The sequence below is a fragment of the Octopus sinensis genome, linkage group LG26 (assembly GCF_006345805.1).
Source record: "Octopus sinensis linkage group LG26, ASM634580v1, whole genome shotgun sequence".
NCBI classification, from domain to species: Eukaryota; Metazoa; Mollusca; class Cephalopoda; order Octopoda; family Octopodidae; genus Octopus; species Octopus sinensis.
This window is the reverse complement of record NC_043022.1, coordinates 18,945,957-18,970,956: the sequence shown is the minus strand read 5'-3', so window position 1 is coordinate 18,970,956 and position 25,000 is coordinate 18,945,957. Positions and strand designations below refer to the sequence as shown.

Below are 25,000 nucleotides of genomic sequence, written 5' to 3'. Positions count from 1 at the left end.
ACACCATCAGACCACCCCCACCATGCTTCATGGTGAGCAAATCAAGGGTGCTAATTAATTTCTGACGGTAGTGTAGGTATATACGGCTGGTGTAAAATGGTATTACACAAATAATTAGTTGGTGGTGAAGGTAGCACACCTGGTGAAATGCTTAGCGGTATTTCGTCTGTCTTCACATTCTGAGTTCAAATTCCGCCGAGGTCGACTTTGCTTTCATCCTTTCGGGGTCGATAAATTAAGTACCAGTTATGCACTGGGGTCGATGTAATCGACTTAATACCTATGTCTGTCCTTGTTTGTCCCCTCTATGTTTAGCCCCCTGAGGGTAATAAAGAAATAGGTATTTCGTCTGTCTTCACATTCTGAGTTCAAATTCTACCAAGGTCGACTTTGTCTTTCATCCTTTCGGGGTCGATAAATTAAGTACCAGTTACGCACTGGGGTCAATGTAATCGACTTAATCTCTTTGTCTGTCCTTGTTTGTACCCTCTATGTTTAGCCCCTTGTGGGCAATAAAGAAATAAGGAACGTTAGCAAGCAGGGCGAAATGCTTAGCAGTATTTCGTATGTCTTTACGTTCTGAGCTAAAATTCCGCCAAGTGATTTCCAAAGTTATATGTACGTTTCTCGTGTCTTACTAACTACTTCATTTTCAGACTCCTCATATCTCAAAGCATATATAATACTTCACTTTTCAAGGAAAACAGGGGAGGGTGAACACAGGGAAATCCTCCCCAACCTCAGTGGTGGTGGGGGACTGCATGCCCTAGTTTCCTAGTCATCTAATATATATATATACAGGGTGTGGTGAATGAATTGCTGTCTTAGTTACGCAAAATGAAAATAACACTGATATCTCATTTTAACAGATATATTTACCAAAATTATATAAAAATATCTTGAAATACTAAAGAGTAAATTTGTTCTATAAAATTGTCATTAGCTTCTACCACAGCCTCCAGACGACTTTGGAATCTCCTGCAACTCTTCTGGATGGCCTCCTTATTTTTAAGTTGGTGAATGCTGCCATAATCCTTGCCTTCAGTTCCTCTTTGATGTTACAAGGAGTTTTGTTGGTCTCTTGCTCAACTGCACCCCAGACATAATAATCAAGAGGGTCACAGTCTGGGGAGTTACGAGTGGTCAGATTTTAAGAGTGATGAGGTCACAGAAATTGTCTGACTGCCACGACTGGTTTCTGCTGCTTGTGTGGCAGGGTGCAACATCCTGCTGCCAGACATAGGGCCTTTCAGCAGCCACTCTCTTCAACCAGGGCAACACTACCTCCTCCAAATACTTGATGTAGGCCTCTGTATTAAGTTTGAGGCCATGTGGGATCACTCCAGACATCAAGATGTTGCCTGGATGTGTGACTTTTATCACTCTCGGTACATATTTGGGGGACTCAGATTGACACCCAACACCCTGAAATATTCATATTGGAGCTTCCAGTCCGAATACCAAGCAGCATATCATGTTGTTTCCAAATTTCTGGCAGAGTGAATTGTAACATGGTGCTGTTTTTCTCACAGACGGTGCCCAACTGACCCTACTATACTGTGTAGTCAACAAAATTAAAAACAAACAATGGGCATACATGAAATTAAAAATATAAATTGGCGACAATTTACTCATCATACCCTGTACATATGAGGTGGTATCAAAAAGTTCTCAAACTAGTTCTGTAGCATGCCAACAGAACTAGTTTTAAGGTGGTGAGCTGGCAGAAACATTAGCGCTGGGCGAATTGCTTAACGATATTTCGTCTGTCTTTATGTTCTGAGTTCAAATTCTGCCGAGGTCGACTTTGCCTTTCATCCCTTTGGGGTCGATAAATTAAATACCAGTTATGCACGATGTTAAAATTTAGGTAAATAATTTATTTTTTCAGTTCTATATTTAAGAGATGAGGAATTAGGTACATTATGTACATTATTTACATTATTTACATTATTTACATCAGGTAAAATGTTGTGTTAACAATAAACAAGATGAGGACAAATATCCGTCAAATGTAAATAATTTATTTTTTATTAAAAATAAACTAGTCTGGGAACTTTTTCAAACCACCATACATATGAGTAAGCACGTACCTATAAGTATGTATGTATGTATGTATGTATGTATGTATGTATGTATGTATGTATGTATGTATGTATGTATGTATGTATGTATGTATGCATGTATGTATATATGTATGTATATATGTATGTATATACAAATGTATGTATGTATGTATGTATGTATGTATATACAAATGTATGTATGTATGAATGTATGTATGTATGTATGTATATACAAATGTATGTATGTATGTATGTATGTATGTATATACAAATGTATGTATGTATGTATGTATATACAAATGTATGTATGTATGTATGTATGTGTGGATGGATGGATGTATGCATTTATGCATGTATGTATCTGTAGAAGACATTTACCCATGTTGGCATCATATAGTGGGATTGATTCTAAAACCATGGGGTTGGGGAAAAAAAATTTCTTAACTACAGACCCATGTGTGCACTCTCTTAACTACAGAGCCAAGGAGGAGATCAGCTTCAATTTGAAACCCAATCTGTGTTCGTCTCTTGTTATTTACACAACAACAACAACAGATGTGTCGGTGTCAAAATTCAATAACCATTATAAGTTGAATAACTATTTCATCTCTTATTCTCATCTCAACAATTTACTGTAAACAACCCAGGAATGAACGAGGGTGGGGGGTGGGGGGTGAAAGTTTCTGGATTTGGGTAAAAGAAAATACAGGAGAATCAGTTAATTACAATTTTATTTAACGTATTCCTCTCTCAGGTTACCCTGAAGCAGTCCTTCAGTTTTTCTAAGCCCTGTAAAAGAACTCGGAAGGTTGTACCTCTAACCAGGCCCTTCATGATACCCTTACAGCCATGAACTTTCAGCACCCTACTTGTATATGTAATATATATATATATATATATATAATTATATATATATATATATCACGTGATCGACCAGTCCATCAGATGTAGTTACACATCGCTGGTCACAATGTGTTCGCATTGTTTTAGCCTTCGAATAACGCCACCCCGCTGGCTAAGCGAGCAGACCAACAGAAGAAAGAGTGGGAGAAACAGTGGTGAAAGATTACAGCAGGGATCACCCCCCACCCCTTGCCAGAGCCTCATGGAGCTTTTAGGTGTTTTCGCTCAATAAACACTCACAATGCCCGGTCTGGGAATCGAAGCCGCGATCCTATGACCACGAGTCCGCTGCCCTAACCACTGGGCCATTGCGCCTCTCTCTCTCTCTCTCTCTCTATATATATATATATATATATATTATATATATATATAAATATATATATATATAAATTATATATATATATATATATATATATATATTATATATATATATATATATATATATATATATATACATATATATATATATATATATATATATATATATATAAATATATATATATTATATGTATATATATATATATATATATATTTGTATATATATTATATATATATATATATATAGGCGCAGGAGTGGCTGTGTGGTAAGTAGCTTGCTTACCAACCACATGGTTCCGGGTTCAGTCCCACTGCGTGGCACCTTGGGCAAGTGTCTTCTACTATAGCCACGGGCTGACCAAAGCTTTGTGAGTGCATTTGGTAGATGGAAACTGAAAGAAGCCCGTCGTATATATGTATATATATATATATATATATATATGTGTGTGTGTGTGTGTGTGTGTATGTTTGTGTTTGTCCCCTAGCATTGCTTGACAACCGATGCTAGTGTGTTTACGTCCCCGTCACTTAGTAGTTCGGCAAAAGAGACTGATAGAATAAGTACAAGGCTTACAAAGAATAAGTCCCGGGGTCGATTTGCTCGACTAAAGGCGGTGCTCCAGCATGGCCGCAGTCAAAATGACTGAAACAAGTAAAAGAGTAAAAGAGTATATATATATATATGTATATGTATATACAAAAATAAATAACACTGAAGCAAAGTAACACCAAATATATAGTGCGTGTGTTTTTATTGGGTAAACTGGCAAAATGACCACTCCGAAATATAACAATATATATAATATATATAAGTGGATGTAAACACATGAACAAAATAAGAATAAACAAAAACAACAACAACAAAAACAAATTACATGAACGTATATAAACAGAAGATACAAATATTACAGGCATCCCCCCACATACACACACTAAATAAACATAGACACACATAGAGATATAAGCATGCGCAAATGAAGACATACAATAGAAATACAAAATGGCTGACGGTTAGTAAGGAGAGACACACAAATAAGAAAGAAGAAAGCAAAGGACCGCTGATGCGGTCACAGGAGTGTGACGAAAGAACTCTGGCCGAAATAAGATTAAGATTAATGTAAAAAATAAATAACACTGAAGCAAAGTAACACCAAATATATAGTGTGTGTGTTTTTATTGGCTAAACTGGCAAAATGACCATTCCGAAATATAACAATATCTGTTTCAACACACAACTATCCCTGCTGCTGGGATAAAATGATAAATCTTAGATAAATATTAGAACATTTATAGATAGAAGGTCTTACAGCTGTTTCCAGGGAATTTATTAATTCATCGGAGACGGCATGAGAGAGGATGGTTAAGTAATAATTAATTTAGATGGGATACAATATATAGAGTGAGATGAAGAAAAGAAAATAGATGTGAGATATGTAGGGATATTGAATTTGTAGATCCAATATAAATGTTCTCTAGAGTTGTTTACAATAAATTGTTTACATGGGAGCAAGACCGGTATCATTTATTGAACCAGAAATCTGATACTGACACATAACAAATAATAACCAAAGATTAGGTTTCAAATTGAATTGGATCCCCCAGCCCTACTTAGATGTGGAGCGATAAAAATGCATTAGCACTGTTTAATGTAGATGAAATGTGAGATGTAAGGGGATTGTTAAGTTGAATAATATTAGTGATGGGGATGGTGGTGGTAGTGGTGGTGGGGGGGGGGATGATTGTGATGAAAATGAAGATGATGAGGATGATGATGGTGGCGTTGGTGATGATGCTGATAGTGATGAGTATGATGGTGGTGGAATTGGTGGTGGTGGTGGTGGTGATGGTGATGGTAATGATGATAACGACGATGATGATGATGATAGTGGTGATGATGATGATGTAAGGCTGGTAGAAGTGTTAGTAATCCTGGACAAAACACTTAAAGCTTTTTCATCTGTCTCTTTATGTTTTGAGTTCAAATTCCGCCAAGGTCAACTTTACCTCTTATTATCCTTTTCAGGACTTGGTGAAACAAGTGTCAATTGAGAACTGTGAAGGATGGGGGGAGAAGGGTGGGGACTTAAACTTCCAGACCTGGTGCCTGTTAGCTGAAAGATTTATTATTTTGGGTCTCAAATTTCAGCACAAAGCCAGTAAATTCACTGGAGGCGATAAATGGATTACATCGACCCCAGGGTTTAACTGGTACTTTTTTTGTCAATCCCAAAAAGGATAAAAGAAAAAGTCAACTCTGACAGTATTTGGACCCAGAATGTAAAGATGGATGAATTTCTGCAAACTATTTTGCCCTGCGTGGTAACCATTCTGCAAGTTTGCTGCCTTAAAACTTATTATTATTATTATTATTATTATTATTATTATTATTATTATTACTTTTTTTTTTCTTCTTTCAAATTTGCTTCCATTTCTTGCCGAGTGTCTTCCCAACTCCTAGGGCAAAGAAACTCATAGTATACATTGGTAGGCCATTAAACCAAACTCAATAGTTCGTTCATTTAAAAAAAATTTTTTTTTTTTTTTCTAAGTTAAATTAAAATACATGAGCAGCAACAGTTCTCACATCGACAATGCTCTTCTCAATACGTGTGATGTACCAGTTAAGACAATCTTTTGCACTTCTTGCAGGGATGGTAAGCCAGGGATCATTCTCATATAATTTTCGGTTCCCTTCTTGATCATTCCTAGTGCTCCTATTATTATTATTATTATTATTATTATTATTATTATTATTATTATTATTATTATGATTATTATTATTATTATCATTATCCTTATTACTAAGGCGGCGAGCTGGCAGAAATGTTAGCACGCTGGGCGAAATGCTTTGCGATATTTTGTCTGTCTTTATATTCTGAGTTCAAATTCTGCTGAGGTCAACTTTGCCTTTCATCCTTTCAGGATTGATAAATTAAGTACCAGTTGTGTACTGGGGTCGATCTAATCAACTGGTCCCTTTTACAAAAATGTTGGACCTTGTGCCGAGAGTAGAAAAGATTATTATCATTATTATTATTATTAAGGCGGCAAGGTGGCAGAAATGTTAGCACCCTGGGTGAAATGCATAGTAGTATTTCGTTTGTCTTTACATTCCGAGTTCAAATTCCGCTGAGGTTGACGTTACCTTTCAGGGTCGATAAATTAAGTACCAGTTGCATCCTGGGGTCAATCTAATCGACTGGCCCCCTCCCAAAAATTTTTCGAGCCTTGTGCCTAGAGTAGAAAAAATTATTATTACTTTTATTATTTTTATTATTATCATTATTATTATTATTATTATTATTATTATGCAGTAGTCTTATTTTTATCACGTGCTTTCACTTCACTACCGAGCACAGCTCTGTGCCTTGGGCATGTGCTGTGGTTTGTTGTGATAACCTGATGGTTACTTTATTGAAAGTGTTTTGCGTAGGATGTGTGCAGTGTCCAGTAGTGCAATTTTCTGTATGTTGTATATATTTGTAAGTCCTGGTGTTTTTGTTATGTATTTGTCTGAATATTTTTTTATCATGCCTAATGCACCCACTAAGATAGGAATTGTTTCTGTTTTTAGATTCCACATTCTGGTTACCTCTATTTCCAGGTCTTTGTATTTTAAAAGTTTCTCCATTTCTTTTAGAAAAACATTGTCATCTGCTGGTATTGATACATCAATTAGAAAGCATTATTATTATTATTATTATTATTATTATTGTAATGATGGTGATGATAACGATGAGGATGTTGATGATAATGAAATTAATGTTGATGATAAATGATGAAGATGATGATGATGATGATGATGATGATGATGATGATGATATTGGAGGTGATGACTATGGTTATGGTAGTGGTGGTGATGGTGGTGGGGATAGTGATAATGTTGGTGATGATTAGGCGATAGTGGTCCTGGTATTATCAGGCTGATGCTAATTAATGATGGTGGTAATAAAGATAGTGGTGATGGTGGTGGTGGTGGTGATGCTAATGATGCTGGTGGAAATAACGTTGATGGTGATAGCAGTATGTTGATTATGTTGTCGTTATTGTTAGTGGTGATAGTCGTGGTGGTGGTGGTGGTGGTGGTGGTGATGGTTGTAGTGGTGGTGGTGTTGGTAGTGGTGGTGGGTGATGGTACTAATGAAAGTGATAGTAATAGAGATGATGGGGGGTGATAGCGGTGGTGGTGGCGGTGGTAGTAGTAGTAGTGGTGGTGGTGGTTCAAGTGCTTTGTTTTAAGTGTAGACAAGTATAACAATTGAAAAAATCTGTTTGGGATAGGTCATTGGCCGTAGGGGTGATGGTGGTGGTGGTGGTGGTGATAATAGTGGCATTCATGATGATGATGATGATGATGAAAAGGAGGAGGAGTGTGGTGATGTTGTTGTTATTTCCCACAGTATATCCTATCATTGTTGATATAATAATAATAATAATAATAATAATAATAATAATAACAATAATAATAATAATAATAATAATAATAATAATAATAATTATTATTATTATTATTATTATTATTATTATTATTATTATTATTGAGTGAAAGAGCAGTGCATGCCATCAAAGTGACACTGTTGTACAAATATACGAAGCCCAATATACCCATCATGACGACCCATTTGAAAAGAGTACACCAGGCACATGCATCACAACCATATGTGCATGACATGGTGATCTCATATCAAGATTAACAGCACATGACCTTCCAGGTGGGGTCCAGTTAGAATTCTCTTCTGGTTGAGTAGCCCATTCCATTCAAAAGGTCCCTGAATAAGATTTCCTTAAGGATGTTGAACGAAACACCCATGTTTCCAGAGATGAATGATCCAAACTCCAAAGAATTCCTCCTAACACATGGCTATAATGCTCTCCTACTACTTCTGCTCATGATCAGAGATTCACATATTGTCATCCACTAAGGGACATGCTCATGGGACAGAAATCATGGAAAGGACATAAATCATGGAAGACTCAAAATAGACAATACTCAATTAAAATTACTTTCATTTAATAATAAATAGATTTACAACTCTGCCAACAAGTTCCACAAAATAATCTGATTTCTTATGCAATTTCTGAAAAAAAAATTTTTTTCTTTTTTTACTTATTGTAATAGATAAAAAATATTCTATGTAAATTGGATTAATAAAGGTATTTATTATTTATTATACTCAATTGCTTAGGGTCAAACAACTGACAAGCAAATCTGTGGTATTGAGCAGAATATTTGCTGTAGCCCATCTTTTATACTAAGACAAAACAATGTGCATGATAACACTTCCAATCTCTAACCTTTAAGCCATGCACCTCCACCTAGTCTTATAGTAGAAAAGATTATTGTCTTTCCTGTTGTTGTTGTTGTTTTCGATATCTTAACACTTACCTGTTCTTTCTCTTTCTGATGTAATTATTTCTTCTTTTTTTTTCTGTTCAGCCAACTGGGATGGTTTCCAAGACAAGGAAAGTGGAATCTGGAGTTATACCTGGGCTGTAGGCAAAACTGTCTGTGACAGCGACGTCGTCCCCTTCTCTGAACCAATGACCAACATGGGCAGTGTTGACCGCCTTCAAAAATCTGGTTTTGCCAGCAATCTCCAGCTAACCGACGGACCCTACTACATCACAGTGCAGGCCCTCAACAACGTGGTTCTGGGTGGGGCCATGGTTACCACAGTATGCCACTCACAAGCCCTCACTGTTGACACATCACCACCCGAATTCCACAGTGTTGAGAGTTTCACCTTTGACGAAGACTTTGACACTCTGACCATTTACTACAGTGCTAAAGATGAATTGTCCCTGATAGCCAAGGTGGACTTTGGTCTTGGTAAGACCAAGCACGACTCAATGGTTCGTGCCTATTCTACTTATCCTAGTGAACTCAATGGACGGCAGAAAATTGTTATCGAAAATTTGGCCCTCACCGCTGGGACAACAGCCTGGATTAGACTGAGGGTTTATAACAACGGTGAGTTTCAAAATGGTTAAGAGCCATATTATTTTGTCATTTGGGTGCAAATATACACTCATCATGACTACCCATCTGATAAGGGTACACCAGGCACATGCATCACAACCACATGACCTAGCAGGTGGGATCTAGTTATAATTTCCTTCAGGTTGAGTATCCCACCCCACTCAAAAGCTCCCTGAATATGGCTTGTTTGAAGATGATGTACGGAGTGCCCATATTTCCAGAGATGACCCTCAAAGAATCCCTTTGATCAGAAGCCACAAGAGCCACTACCTGATACTGCACAAGGGCCTTATTATTATTATTATTATTATATTATTATTATTATTATTATCATTATTATTATTATTATTATTATTATCATTATTATCATTATTATTATTATTATTATTATTATCATTATTATCATTATTATTATTATTATTATACTATTATTATCATTATTATTATTATTATTATTATTATTATTATTATTATTATAATTATTATATTATTATTATTATTATTATTATTAATTATGATATTATTATTATTATTATCATTATTATTATTATTATTATTATTATTATTATTATTATTATCATTATTATTATTATTATTATTATTATTATTATTATTATTATATTATTATTATTATTATATTATTATTATTATTATTATTATTATATTATTATTATATTATTATTATTATTATTATTATATTATTATATTATTATTATTATATCATTATTATTATTATTATTATATATTATTATTATTATATTATTATTATTATTATTATTATTATTATTATTATTATTATTATTATTCTATGTTTGACTTTTGCTTTATATTTGTACAAGTTGGCTCCAAGTCTCACCCAGAGACCTCAAGAGACAACAGGGTTGGAAGTTCATGTTGTTGTTATGCCTAGTGTGCCATATATTTGGGGGGTGGGGATGTGTGTACTAATGAATGTCTAAAAAAAAAAAAAAAAGGTTTTTTTTTTTTTTTTTTTTTTAAAAACGAAAAAATATGTTTGTTTTAAACCTTGAGATTACATAGAGAGTATTTTGCGTAGGATATGAGCAGTCCCATGAGCACTATCTTTGAACTTCTGCCATTTTTGGGTTTCCTGGTATCTGAGTTAGGTAGCTATCAGCCTATTATTATTATTATTATTATTATTATTATTATTATTATTATTATTATTATTATTATTATATTATTATTATTATTAAGGCGGTGAGCTGGCAGAAATGCTTAGCGATATGTTGTCTGTCTCTACAATCTGAGTTCAAATTTCGCCGAGATTGACTTTGCCTTTCATTCTTTCGGGGTCAATAGATTAAGTACCAGTCAAGTACTGAGGTTGATATGATTGATTGTCCCCTGCCCCACAAAAATCCAGGTCTTGTGCCTTTAGTAGAAAAGATTATTATTATTTTTATTTTTATTATTGTTGTTGTTGCTGTTGTAATTATTATAATTATTATTATTATCTATTTCAACTTTTTATGTTCTGAGTTCATGTACTTTCAAGATCAACTTTACCTTTCACCCTTCCAGGGGTTTAATAAAAAAAGTACCCACTTCCCTTCAAACTTCTGAGCTTGTGCATAAATTAGAAAATTTCATTTATTTATTCATTGCAGTTGGCCTGTACACTGCTGGTCATGGAGATGTACCACTGCTCAAAGACGACACACCTCCTAATGCCGGGGTGGTGTATGATGGCAAAGACATTGAAAAGGACGCTGGATTTCAGTCAGACAGATCCTTGATTTGTGCTCACTGGGACCTGTTTACAGATGAAGAAACAGGAATTGGCAGGTGCGATTATTTCTACAGATATCCCTATTGGAAATTGGACTATTGTTGTTGGGAAAACTGTGCAATTTGAACCCCTGAATATATATGTATATATATATATATACATATATATATAATATATATATATATATATATATATATATCATCATCATCATCATCATCATCATCGTTAACGTCCGCTTTCCATGCTAGCATGGGTTGGACGGTTCAACTGGGGTCTGGGGAGCCCGAAGGCTGCACCAGGCCAGTCAGATCTGGCAGTGTTTCTACAGCTGGATGCCCTTCCTAACGCTAACCACTCCGAGAGTGTAGTGGGTGATTTTATGTGCCACCGACACAGGTGCCAGACGAGGCTGGTGAACGGCCACGCTCGGATGGTGTTTTTATGTGCCACCGGCACAGGTGCCAGACGAGGCCATATATATATATATATATATATATATATATATATATAATATATATATATAATATATATATATATATATATATATATAATATATATATATATATATATATATATTATATATATATATATGTATATATATATATTAATATATATATATTATATATGTATGTGTGTGTGTGTGTGTGTGTATGCATATATGCCTATATTCATAGATAATATGTGCATGTATGCATGTATGTATATATGGATATATATATATGAATGTATGTTTGTATGTATTCATGTATGTGTACATGTGTATTTACATATATATATATATATATACATACAAATACACTAAATTGTGTTTGAAGATTGGTGACATGAAACTCAGAGTTGTGAATACGATGTTTCCTATTTTCAGTAATCTGATGAAACTCTGCATTTTATATTGAGTACTCTCTTTTTCCATTTTTGCTCAGTTTTGTGCCAAAATGCACACACACACATACATTCATACACACACACATGTACATGCACACATTAACACACACACACACACATTCATACACACTCGAGCACACATTCACACACACACATACACATGCGCTTGCACACCCACACACCCACAACACATATCCATGCACACACATGCAGCCTGCTATCCTAAAATTCTCACTTTCAATAACTAAATTTATTCTTCAGAAAGCTTTATAATTTAACAGAGAATTTATACCATTTCAAGACTTGGACTATTTTGTATAGTATTTTGCTATATGCTAGGGAAATCTTTACTATTTTATATTTTATTTATTTATTTATTTACCTTTTGTTAAACCTAGTGGTCAGGAAATTTCTAATGTAGCCATAGAATTGTACAAAGGAAATGGAGTTTGTAACTTAATTGCATTCTACACCTTAAACTTAATCTGGCAAAAATTCCATTCCACCGATTTCGGTTTTTATAGTAATGGTGGACTACTCATTTTCTGAAATTTAAATGACCATAAAACAGATACTGTCAACAAGGAGTTCATTTATGTATTCAAAGCATTAGAGTTAAAGATCACAGAATATATGAATTTAAGCATAGTTATTTCTTAGATGTTACTCTAGTCTTAGGTAGTGGTGACTGCAATTCTTATAGATAAACCTCACAAGAAATAACAGTATATTAGTATAAATTCCAACTATTATTTGATGATTTAAAAAATAAACTATTTAATAATATTAATAAATGAATATCGAGTATTGCAATTGATGACAAAACCTTTAACCATACTAGTTGTAATTTTACATACACTATATATTTATAAACAAAAACAGGGACTAAAATATTATATGGTAAAACCCCCTGTATAGTTTAAATGTTCATGCTAATGTTGCCAAGATTTTCCTAAGCCTTATACTGAGATTAAATAGCCAATTGATCATATCTTTCACCAGAGTAACTTCACTTTGAGCTCAATCGATTATTATTTATTTTTAAAATACAAAAAATATCATAACTAAATTCTACCAAATTCATTTAGAAGAATTTTACATATGTTTGTTCATTTCTAGGTATAAATGGGCAGTTGGAAGCCAAGTTGGTCTTGCAGACATCGTACCATTCAGAGAATTGTCTCATGGCACCAAGAAAGCTTGTGCATCACTCCCGCCTTCTCTTCTACGACACAACACAACTTATTATTCCACTGTGATAGCTTTCAACAATGCCCTGAACTCACAGAGCACCTGGGCTTTCTCAAACGGAGGTATGTATAAATAATTGACTAGTATAAAGTGCATTATTTACATTATTTACATTTGACGGATATTTGTCCTCATCTTGTTTGTTAACACAACGTTTCGGCTGATATACCCTCCAGCTTTCACCAGGTGTCTTGGGGAAATTTCGAACCTGGGTCCTCATTCTTAAGGTACTTTTCAATGTTGTTGTTGTTGTTATTATCATTATTATTATTATTACTTTTATTATTATTATTATTATTATTATTATTATCATTTTTTTCTTCTTTCAAATTTGCTTCCATTTCTTGCCGAGCGTCTTCCTGACTCCTAGGGCAAAGAAACTCATAGTATACATTGGTAGGCCATTAAACCAAACTCAATAGTTCGTTCATTTTTTTTATTAGTATTATTATTATTATTATTATTATTATTAATATTATTCTTTCCTCAGTTCTTCTGGATACTACACCCCCTGTTGCCAGTTGGGCCAAAGATGGCAGTGACCCACTTAGAGATATGAATTTTGCCTCAGACCCAGCAAAAGTCTCATGCAACTGGGGTGCGTTCGGTGACCAGGAGAGTGGTATTGACTACTATGAGGTGGTTATGTTTGTCAACGATGTACGTCTGAAGAGCACACGCGTTAACAATGAAACCCAGTTTGAAGACAACGCTGTAAGCCTGAAATGTGGTGTGAAAGTCCGGTTTGAAATTATAGGATTCAACAAAGCTGGCCTTTCCAATGTTACCTCCACAGATGGGTTCCTTCTAGATTGCACTCCGCCCAAACTAAAATCAATACAAGCATCTAAGAACGGTCTGCGTTACCAGGCACGCAATGACTCTTTGGATTTAGAATGCGACTTTGTGGATTCAGAATCAGGAATGGCAGAATACAGAATCGAAATCTTTGAGGAATTTCAGGGACAAAAGCAACATTTCTGGCCAAGAAATCAAACCTACCATGTGATTGATTTGAAAGGTGTAACTGACGCCCAGGTTTCAATCCCAGTGCAAAACCTCAAATTACAAATAGGAGCTATGTACCATGCAGAAGTTCTGGCATTAAATGAAGCTGGGCTTTCAGCATCAGTGAATTCGGATGGGGTCCTTGTTGACATGACCCCACCAATTCTGAAAAATGTAAGTAGACTCATTTCTTCTTAGAGCTTCACATAAATATTAACTATATACACTCCTTGGATATTTTGTGCATTTTGTGTAAGATTTTGTTGTATATGTTACCTACACAGCTGGGTTCCTTCTAGAAAGAGAGAGAGAGAGAGAGAGTGTGTGTGTGTGTGTATGTGTGTCCATGTGTGTGTGTGTGTCCATGCGTGTGTGCGTGCATGCCTTTGTATGTGTTTGTCTCCATCACCACTTCATAACCGGTGTTGTTATGTTTATGTTCTCATAACTTAGTGTTTTGGTAAAGGCTAAAAAATATCAGAAGTGCCTCAGCCATGACTGTTTCTCAATCTAGAAGGACCCCCCCCCCCCACACACACACCTTGTTTCTCTCCTTGTTTTTTTCTGCATCCCTTTCGGTAAAAGAGCGTAGGCTCAAAACATAAAAGACTTTTTCTCTTCCTGAGCGTTATACTAATACATCTGTTTGTTTTGTACACCACCTGTCTTCGTCTTTTGTTTTTTTCATAAACTCTCCCTATATATATACATACATACTGAAATTTTATAAATCTTTATGTCCATTTCCTTGCATTCAGTCTTTTGCCAAAAGAACAAATTTAGATTGGTTTGTAGGCATTTGACATCTACTTCTAGCATATTGGCCTTGTCTATCCAGCACCCTTAATTATAATTATATATTTATAATTATATGCTTAAATGTTAATTTTACTGATATGGTGGTTATTATATGCTGGCCATTGATATAATCATTAAAATTTAAGCATATAATTATAAATATATAATTATAATTAAGGGTGCTGGAGATACAACATTTTAATGATTATATCCTCAATTTATACACACACACACACACACACATATATATAGAGAGAGAGATAGGTAAGAGGGAAAAAGAAAGAGAGATTGAAAGCTTAATAATAGCAATGTTGTTGTTGTTGTTGTGTTGTTTTAGATACGCATTGGTCTTGATGAAGAAGAGGAACTGGCTGATGACGGCAGCATAATATTGGACGACCCATCTCACGTGGTCATCAGCTGGACGTCACGTGACCCTGAGAGTGGTATCGCAAGAGTCCTGACAGCTATTGGGACAAGTCCAGATGAAAACGATGCTGGTTTTGGCTCTGTGACCGGTGGCTATGTGGAGGTCAACAGCAGAGGTAACAGCAGCAGTAGCAGCAGCAGCAGCAGCAGTAGTAGTACTAGCAGCAGTAGTAGCAATAGTGCAGTATCATCTGTGATATTCGACAGCCTGAAGCTGAATGTGACATCAGACACTGGTGACATGTATTATGTGAGTATTGTTACTTACAACGGTGCTGGGCTGGCATCTGCGACGATCGTCTCAAGACCAATAACCGTACTGGAAGCAAACGTTCCTGGTATCCTCTACGATGGAACTTCTATGTTAACAGATAGAGACTTCAGTATCGACAAAACAACCGTTTCCTTCTCCTTTAAAGGTTTCCGAAGCAAAGCCTGTAACATCGTCAGCTATGAATGGGGTATTGGAAGCCGGCCATACTTTTCTGACCTGCGTCCCTTCAGCCCACATGGACTCACCATGGACAATGTCACTGTTGGTCATGGCCAGGCACACGTCCTGTTCAACAATGGTCAACACTATTATGTCAGTGTCCGTGCTCTGACAGGACCCAGATGCCGAGATAAATACATTCTGTCCACTTCTAACGGTCTGACAGTCGACTCTGTTAAGCCATCTTTGGACATAGAAGACTGCACCAGTGGACCATTGATTTGCTTTGCCGACTCACCATACTTTGTTAGAGACATAAACTCTTTGAATTTTGTCTGGAGTTCAAACGATCAAGATTCAAAAGTAAAAACCAATTTCTGGTTTTGTGGGAGTTTACCCATGGAGGACAATGTGAAAGCTAAAACTGAAACAGAAGCCTTATTCATACCGAAATCTACTTTGAAAGATGTAGAACAGACAGGTGATACAGTTTTTATATCTGTCGGTGCCATTGACAGTGCTGGAAATAAGGAGATTTTAACATCAAATTCCATCACAGTTGATAACACAAAACCTAAAGTCTTGGACTTTACTTGTTCAGATGCCATTTCGAAGTTCCAGACTACAGTAAAATGTTCTTGGTCTGCGATAGAAGAAGTTGAGAGTTTGCTGGGATTGACCACTTTTGCTTTAGGAACGAAAAACAATATTTATGACATTCTTCAACCAACACCTGTTTTTGCTGACCAAATGCTATGGGAATTCAACTTGGCTGACCCCTTGGAGGCAGGCAAATTTCAAGACGTGTCCACGCTGTATGTCACACTGAATGCCACGAACATTCTTTCATTGAGCAGGACACTGACTCGCAGTGTCACCATAGACAGGACACCACCACAAGTGCACGATATCAACATTATAACCAACACGGAAATAAGTAAGACTAACAAAACTTTGACTGAAATTCCGAGATGCCAAGACACCAATAACTATTTGGAGATTTCCATGGAAGGAATGGCAGATAAGGAATCTCAAATTGATAAGTATGTTCAATTTTCTTTTAAGTTATAGAAAAATAATATAAGAAAACTGATATTAATAATAATAATAATAATAATAATAATAATAATAATAATAATAATAATAATAACAACTCATTGCTACCTAAGTCAGATACCAGGAAACCCCAAAATGGCAGAAATTCAAAAGATAGTGCTCATGGGAACTGCTCATATCCTACGCAAAATACTTTCTATGTAATCTCAAGGTTTAAAACAAACATAATTTTCGTTTTTTTTTTAGACATTCACTAGTACAACACAAAAAAAAAACCAAATATATGGCACACTAGGCATAACAACATGAACTTCCAACCTGTTGTCTCTTGAGGTCTCTGGGTGAGACTTGGAGCCAACTTGTACAAATATAAAGCAAAAGTCAAACATAGAATCATCATCATCATCATCATCATCATCGTTTAGCGTCCGTTTTCCATGCTAGCATGGGTTGGACGGTTCTACTGGGGTCTGTGAAGCCAGAAGGCTTCATCAGGCCCAGTCAAATCTGGCAGTGTTTCTACGGCTGGATGCCCTTCCTAACGCCAACCACTCCGTGAGTGTAGTGGGTGCTTTTTACGTGCCACCCGCACTGGTGCCAGACAGAGCTGGCAAACGGCCACGAACGGATGGTGCTTTTTATGTGCCACTGGCACGAGGGCCAGGCGAGGCTGACAACGGACACGAAACGGGGCGGTGCTGGCAACGGTCGCGAAACGGAAAGTTCTCTTACATGCCACCGGCACTGGTAACACATCTGCAATTTCCATTGATCGATTTCCATTGATCGATTTCGATTCTGATCGTCACTTGCCTCAACGGGTCTTCACAAGCAATAATAATACTAATAATAATAATAATAATAATAATAATAATAATGATGATGATGATAATAACAATAATAATAATTGTTTTGTCTTGGTATAAAAGATGAGCTACAGAAAATATTCTGCTCAATACCACAGATTTGCTTGTCAGTTGTTTGACCTTAACCAGTTGAGCATGTCCTTGGTGGCTGACAATATGTGCATCTCTGATCACAGACAAAAGTAGTGGGGGGAGCATCATAGCCATATGTTGAGAGGGATTCTTTGTGGTTTGGATAATTCACCTTTGGAAACATGGGTATTTCCTTCAACATCCTTAAACAACCCTTATTGAGTGAGATGGGCATGTGTGTGTGTATATATATGTATATATATCTGTAAATGTAATATGTGACAATTATTCAGTAGCCATGATAAAACTCCGAGTTTCGGATGCCAAGGTGGAAATCCACGCCACCATCTCTTCAGATATCTGACCATCGGAAAAAATGCTATGAAAATGACCGTTAGACAAAAGGAAATTACTGTGTGATTGACTGTTATTAAGACAAAAGAGCTATTTGAATGACCACTAAGTGAGGGGAGGGAGTAAAAGTAATATATATATATATATATATATATATATATATATCCTGTACTTGAGCACAAGGTATCCATTGGCATTGTGAGAATGTACCATGTAGTATTCTGTGAAACCTAACCATCTGACATCATTGTTATAATATCCTTATCACTGGTTTTTCTCTTTCTCCATTGCAGAATTGATGTGGTGGTCAGCAGTTCACACAAACAAGGCTATTTGAAAATGCTCACATTAACTAAGATCTCACCAACTGTAATTATCTCGGACATATATGCACCAGATGGCGCCACTCTTTCAGCAATCATCACTGTTTCAAATTCTGCTCGGTTGCGCACTCAAATCACCCGGTCTGTGATAGTTAGCACCAATCCAAAACTCACAGTCGAAGATGGTGCCCTAACCGAAAACAGTGACTTCCAGAGTGACCTTTCAACTATTCAAGGACACTGGACTGTTTCTGGAAACTGTCCTGTCGTTCAAGCTGAATGGTCAGTTCAAGACATCTTTGGTAAAGTCATAAGTGATTTTAAGCCGGTGCTCACTGATGGTGTCGTGTCCAGCGATGAATTCTCACTTGAAAACGGTCACACCTACATTAACATCATTCGAGTGACCGATGCTCTCAACAGGACACTAATGTCTCGTTCAGACGGTATTACAGTTATGATACAACCACCAGACCCTGGTAAAGTGAGGGATGGCCTTGTCGGGGATGATAATAACTATCAGTTGTCTTTGACTGAACTCTCAGCAAATTGGGACGAATTTGGTGACCGTTCATCCGAGTCTTCAACCCAGAAGATCAGCCATTATGAAGTAGCTGTCGGGACAAGTCGAATCAATGCAAGAAGCAGGCACAATGTTCATGATTTCGTCAATGTTGGAGTCAATACATCATACACGTTCACCAACTTGAACTTGACTGCGAAAACCGTCAGTTATTATGTAACTGTGAGGGGTCACAGTGAGGCCGGTAGTTTTGCTGAAGTTTATTCCGATGGCATCCGAGCCGGATACTCGAGCGAGATCGTTGTCGGCCAAGTAGAATATGCGACTGTACAATCGTTAACAGATCAAATCGAAGTGTCGTGGAAAGGCTTCATGTCCGATATTGGTATGAAGTGTTACATTGTTGGTGTGAGTGACAAGACACCTGAAATACATCACCATACACAAACCGACAACAGCAATGGTACGGCATCAAAGGTTCCAGTCGAATGTAGCGAAATTTACGCCAAGCAAAGTTCTTTCAACGTGCAACAATTGAAACATGTTGGCTTAGACACTTTTGTGGCACTAAAGAATCTGTCTCTTCATCACGGGGGCGCATATTATGTCACTGTTATTGCTGAAGACATCACTGGACATTGCGAAGCAATGACGGGCGAGCCTGTTAAAGTGGACACAACTCCACCGAAAGTCGGAGTAGTCATGGTTAACGAGGTCGGAAACACCAGTATTGTGTACGCCACAGAAACTGACAGACTTCACGTGTCTTGGCATTCATTTGAAGATATCGAATCTGATATAAGTAAATATGGAATCACCTTGATATCCCGAACTTTAGACAAGTGTGATGAAACTCATCCCGGTTCAGATGACTCTCGTCAACGCCACAACGATTATGTCATTGATCACATGTCGCTAACGAACGTCACTGAAGCTGACTTTTATCATTTAGATTTGATTGAAACGGAAGTTTATTACATTCGTGTAACGGCCTTCAACGGTGCTGGTCTGAACAACAGCATTAGTTCTGTACCAATAAAGGTTGACCGAACACCACCTTTGGTAGGATCGGTCAAGCTAGGAAGTGAGTGGTCAACAGAGATGACGTTTCAGGCAAACACAACAGTCATGTCTGGAGTATTTGCTCTCGCTAGTGACCAGTACTCCTACGAATGTCCACGAGAGCAAAGTATAATCAAGGAAGGCAAGTTAATTGACCTGTGGTTGCCTATGAATGAGAACGAAGGTTTTGCAGCCGATGAAATGTCCATAAACCAGAACAAAATACTACTGACCATACGTTATGATGATTCACTGGTTCATCTTATAAAGGGTGGGTTACGATCAGAGCCGATGACTTTGCTCGCTGGAAACTACACGTCAGTTATACAAGCATTGGCTGGAGAAAACATGGTCACTTCAGTAGCACTAGCACCGGATATAACGATTGGTCCACAAACATTTAAATTGCCACAAAGTCAATTCTCATTTTACCAAAATGAACTGACTGATGGCATCATATTGGATGCCAAGGCATATAGTCTTGAGAATAGCACCGCAAATGGTAGCAAGAAAATGAATGAAACTAAATCAAACGTCACACGACAGAGAGACCCGAGTGTCTTTGGAATTGGTTACCACATTATTGGCTATAAAGAATCCGGGTCAAGCACATGGTACTGCTTGTTCTGGACCACTGATAAAAACGGAGAGAAACAAGAATGGATTGACTTGGATTTCGATCCGACAACAGCCAGCAACGAGTATGTAATCTCTCTTGTGAAAGAGGAAACCGTCACACAGGAAACAACGTTCACGGCCAGGTTCTTGGTAAATGGCCAGGAGAAAGTGTCATACAGTGGTCTGTCTTTTCAGTATCAGATCCACAGTTACCTGTACGTGAAGAATATCGAAGGTTACAAACCTCCCATCACAGATCCTTTCAATACATTCTCTGCTCAAGCAGTCATATCAGATTTCAGGACCCCAATAGAAGTAAGTACTATTACCATTTGGCAGTTTAAGTCCTTGAGTTGGCTTTCTCTTCCCCATTTTGAGTATCAAAATGGCACATTTATTTATTCCAAATTCCACGCCTATATCTTTATTGAAAATTCTTACTATGTTCACCAGTATGCCAAGTGGATCTTCATTTTCCCTATAAAGCATTATTATTATTGAGTGAGAGAACAGTGCATGCCATCAAAGTGACACTGGGGTACAAATATACGAAATCCAATATACCCATCATGACTACCCGTCTGATAAGTGTACACTAGGCACATGCATCACAACCATATGTGCGCAACATGGCAATCTCATATCAAGATAAACAGCACATGACCTTGCAGGTGGGGCCTCAATTAGAATTTTGTTCAGGCTATGGTGCTCCCCCACTACTTTGCTCATGATCAGAGATGCACACATTGTCAGCCACTAAGGGACATTCTCAACTGGTTAAGATCAAACAACTGACAAGCAAATCTGTGGTATTGAGCAGAATATTTGCTGTAGCTCATCTTTTATACCAAGGAAAAACAATGTACATGATAACACTTCCAATCAGTTATTATTATTATTATTATTGAGTGAGAAGAGCAGTGCATGCCATCAAAGTGACACTGGGGTAAAATATACGAAGCCCAATATACCCATCATGACTACCCGTCTGATAAGGGTACACCAGGCACATGCATCACAACCATATGTGCGCGACATGGTGATCTCGTATCAAGATAAACAGCACATGACCTTGCAGGTGGGGCCCAGTTAGAATTTTCTTCAGGTTGAGTAGCCCATCCCGCTCAAAAGGTCCCTGAATAAGGATTGTTTAAGGATGTTGAAAGAACTATTATTATTATTATTATTATTATTATATCTAAGGTGGTAAGCTGGCAGAATTGTTATCTCGCCGAACAAGATGCTTAGCAGCATTTCGTCTGTCTTTACATTCTGGGTTCAAATCTCACCAAGGTCAACTTTGCCTTTCATCCTTTTGGGGGTCAATGAATTAAGTACCAATGAAACTGGGGTTGATGTAATTGTCTTACCCCCATCCCCCAAATTTCAGGCCCTTGTGCCTTTAATAGAAAGGATTATTATTATTATTATTATTATTATTATTATTATTATTATTATTATTATTATTATTATTATTAAGAAAGCAGTGATCCTTCAGTGTCATTAAAACATTGGAAAAAATATTTTGTGTTATTTCTCCCACTGGTCAACTTTGCTTTGTCTTTTATCCTTTCGAAATCAATAAAATAAGTATCAATTAAGGTCAAGAGATTGATAAACACCCCACCCACAAAAGTTTCTGGCCTTGTGCCAAAATTTGAATCCATGAAGGCAGCAAACTGGCAGAACCATTGGTGCTTCAGACAAAATGCTTAACAGCGTTTCTTTAAGGTCTGAGTTCAAATTCTGCTGAAGTCAACTTTGTTGTTCATCCTTTCAGGGTCAATGATATACAGTACCAGTTATGTACTGGGGTTGATGTAATTGATTAGCCTTTTCCCTCAAAATTATTGTACTTGGGCTGAAAATTAAAGCAATTATTTATTATTTTTGAATATATTTATATACTTTTTCCAAAGATTATTTGCCCACATAATGTGGCAGTCCTGGTTTGGACGAATGTTACAGTTGTTTAGCCCCAAGAAACATCGTCTCCAGCTGGTTATACGACACATTATCTGTGTCTTTATATTTTCAAACAGGGGAGATTAGCATCCCCACCCAGCACAAAGCAATATCTGTGGGCCACAGTTTCAAGGTTATTTCCCTTCCTCGGCACACAATAACTGCTTGGCTAGAGGTGGCACTGCCAAACTCCAGTCTGAAAATATATATAATTTTCAATGTGACACACAGTCACAAATGTTTCTATTTATATTTTTTTTCTATTTCAGACTAAAAAACTCTGCAAATATGGATTAGCATTCTTCGATGGCGATAGTGGAATTCATGAAATTTGGTTGGGTCTCTCAGATAAACCAACAACAGATGTTTCAAAAATAATGCCTTACAAGCTACACTCAAGATTTTGTAAACCCTGCCTGTCCCCTTGCACAATTGGCTGTGATAAAAAGTGTTCGAACACTGAATCCCAACGCAACGGATTTAATGTTATTCACTTCAAGTTGACGGGTCTCAATTTGATCCCTTCATCTTTTAATGCTCCACCGAATGGAACTTTATCGAGTTCAAGCAGCCTGAAAAAGTCTGACGATTTGGTATCATATTACCTCCAAGTGAAAGCGGTCAACTATGCCGGTCAAGAAACAGTGGGTGTATCCAAAGGGATCATGGTCGACCTAACCCCGCCAAAATTTCAATCTGTTACCTGTATTGACCCTTCGTACTCAATGGACGAACCTTCAGACTACCAAGGGACCACCAAATCTGTCGGCGCTTACTGGGAATGTGAGGAAGATGTTGGTGAAATCATTGATTACTCAATGGGCATCGGTACGAAACCTGGGGTTACAGACGTATACATTGAGAAAGAAAAAGATGTCAAGAAGAAGGACCAACGAGATTTGAGAAAGAAACGTGCTCTGGATGGGCTTGAACACCTGTTACAAACAAAACATACATACTATGTCGTCGTCATAGCAACCAATAATGCTGGCCTGAAAGCTAGCATGTCCTGCAACATCACAATAGACACAGACCCGCCTGTCGTGAAGAATATCTTGTCGAAACCGGTTGGCACTTACAAGAGTTTCTCCGACGGAGAACCAGCCAGTCTGCTTGAAGACAGCAACCACATTGAAATCAACTGGTCGGGAGGACCGAAGGAAATAGCTTTCTACGGTAAGGGATGAAGCAGTAAAAGAATGGACGCCTTTTTCAGTTTGCTTGTTCTGATGGTGATGATGATGATGATGATGATGATAACGCCGACAATGATGGTGGTGGTGGTGGTGGTGGTGTGGTGGTGGTGATGGTGGTATTAGTGATGGTGATGATGATGATGATGATTATGATGATGATGATGATGATGATGATGATGATGATGATGATGATGAGAGTGATGATGATGATGATGATGATGATGAAGATGATGACAATGATGGTGGTGGTGGTGGTGGTGGTGATGGTGGTATTAGTGATGGTGATGATGATGCTGATGATTATGATGATGATGATGATGATGATGATGATGATGATGATGAGAGTGATGATGATGAGAGTGATGATGATGATGATGATGATGAAGATGATGACAATGATGGTGGTGGTAGTGGTGGTGGTGGTGGAGGCAGGTGATGGCGGTGTCTGTGATGGTGAGGAAGATGGTATTAGTGACGCTGAAGAGGAGGGAGTGAGGAAGTGAGGAGGAGAAGCAGAGAAGGGTGAGAGGAAAGGAGTCGTGGTGGTAGTAATGCTTGTAGTAGTTGCTGTTGTCATCGCTGTGATTGTCATAGCAGTAGTGGTGGTGATGGTGGTGGTGGTGGTGGTTGTTGTAGTGTTGATGGTGGTGTGGTGTGGTGTGGTGTGGCTGTCATGGTGGTGGTGATTGTGGAGTCCTGTAAGACCATCATTGAGAGGGGCATTTTAGGGGTAAGGGAAAACCTAATGGGCGGTGCTTTGGAACCCTGTTAGAGAATCCATCTTTGAGGGGCCCGCTCCAATGTTAAAAAACCTGATAGCTGGTGTTTGCCAATCCTGTAAAACAATCCATCTTTGAAGGCACCACTCCAATGTTAAAAAACCTAATGAGTGGTGCTCTCCAATCCTGTTAAGACAATCCATATTTGAGAGTGCCATTCCAATGTTAAAAAAACCTGATGGGTCGTGCTCTGGAATCCTGTAAGACAATCCATCTTTGAGAGTGCCACTCCAATGTTATAAAACCTGATGAGTGGTGCTCTCCAACCTATAAGACAATCCATCTTTGAGAGTGCCACCCCAATGTTAAAAAGTCTGATGGGTGGTGTTCTCCAACCCTGTAAGACAATGAATCTTTGAGAG

The 25,000-nt window shown here is 37.3% G+C and overlaps 1 protein-coding gene across 1 annotated transcript in view; it reads left to right on the top strand.

Moving 5' to 3' along the window:
* LOC115224694 overlaps positions 1 to 25,000 on the top strand; it is a 96,405-nt gene that overhangs the window by 48,362 nt on the left and 23,043 nt on the right. The window contains exons 22-28 of the mRNA XM_029795551.2: positions 8,725 to 9,258; positions 10,899 to 11,076; positions 13,025 to 13,218; positions 13,647 to 14,338; positions 15,300 to 16,867; positions 18,466 to 21,013; positions 22,933 to 23,839. Coding sequence (XP_029651411.1) covers positions 8,725 to 9,258; positions 10,899 to 11,076; positions 13,025 to 13,218; positions 13,647 to 14,338; positions 15,300 to 16,867; positions 18,466 to 21,013; positions 22,933 to 23,839 — 6,621 coding nt within the window. The remainder of the gene's footprint in view (positions 1 to 8,724; positions 9,259 to 10,898; positions 11,077 to 13,024; positions 13,219 to 13,646; positions 14,339 to 15,299; positions 16,868 to 18,465; positions 21,014 to 22,932; positions 23,840 to 25,000) is intronic.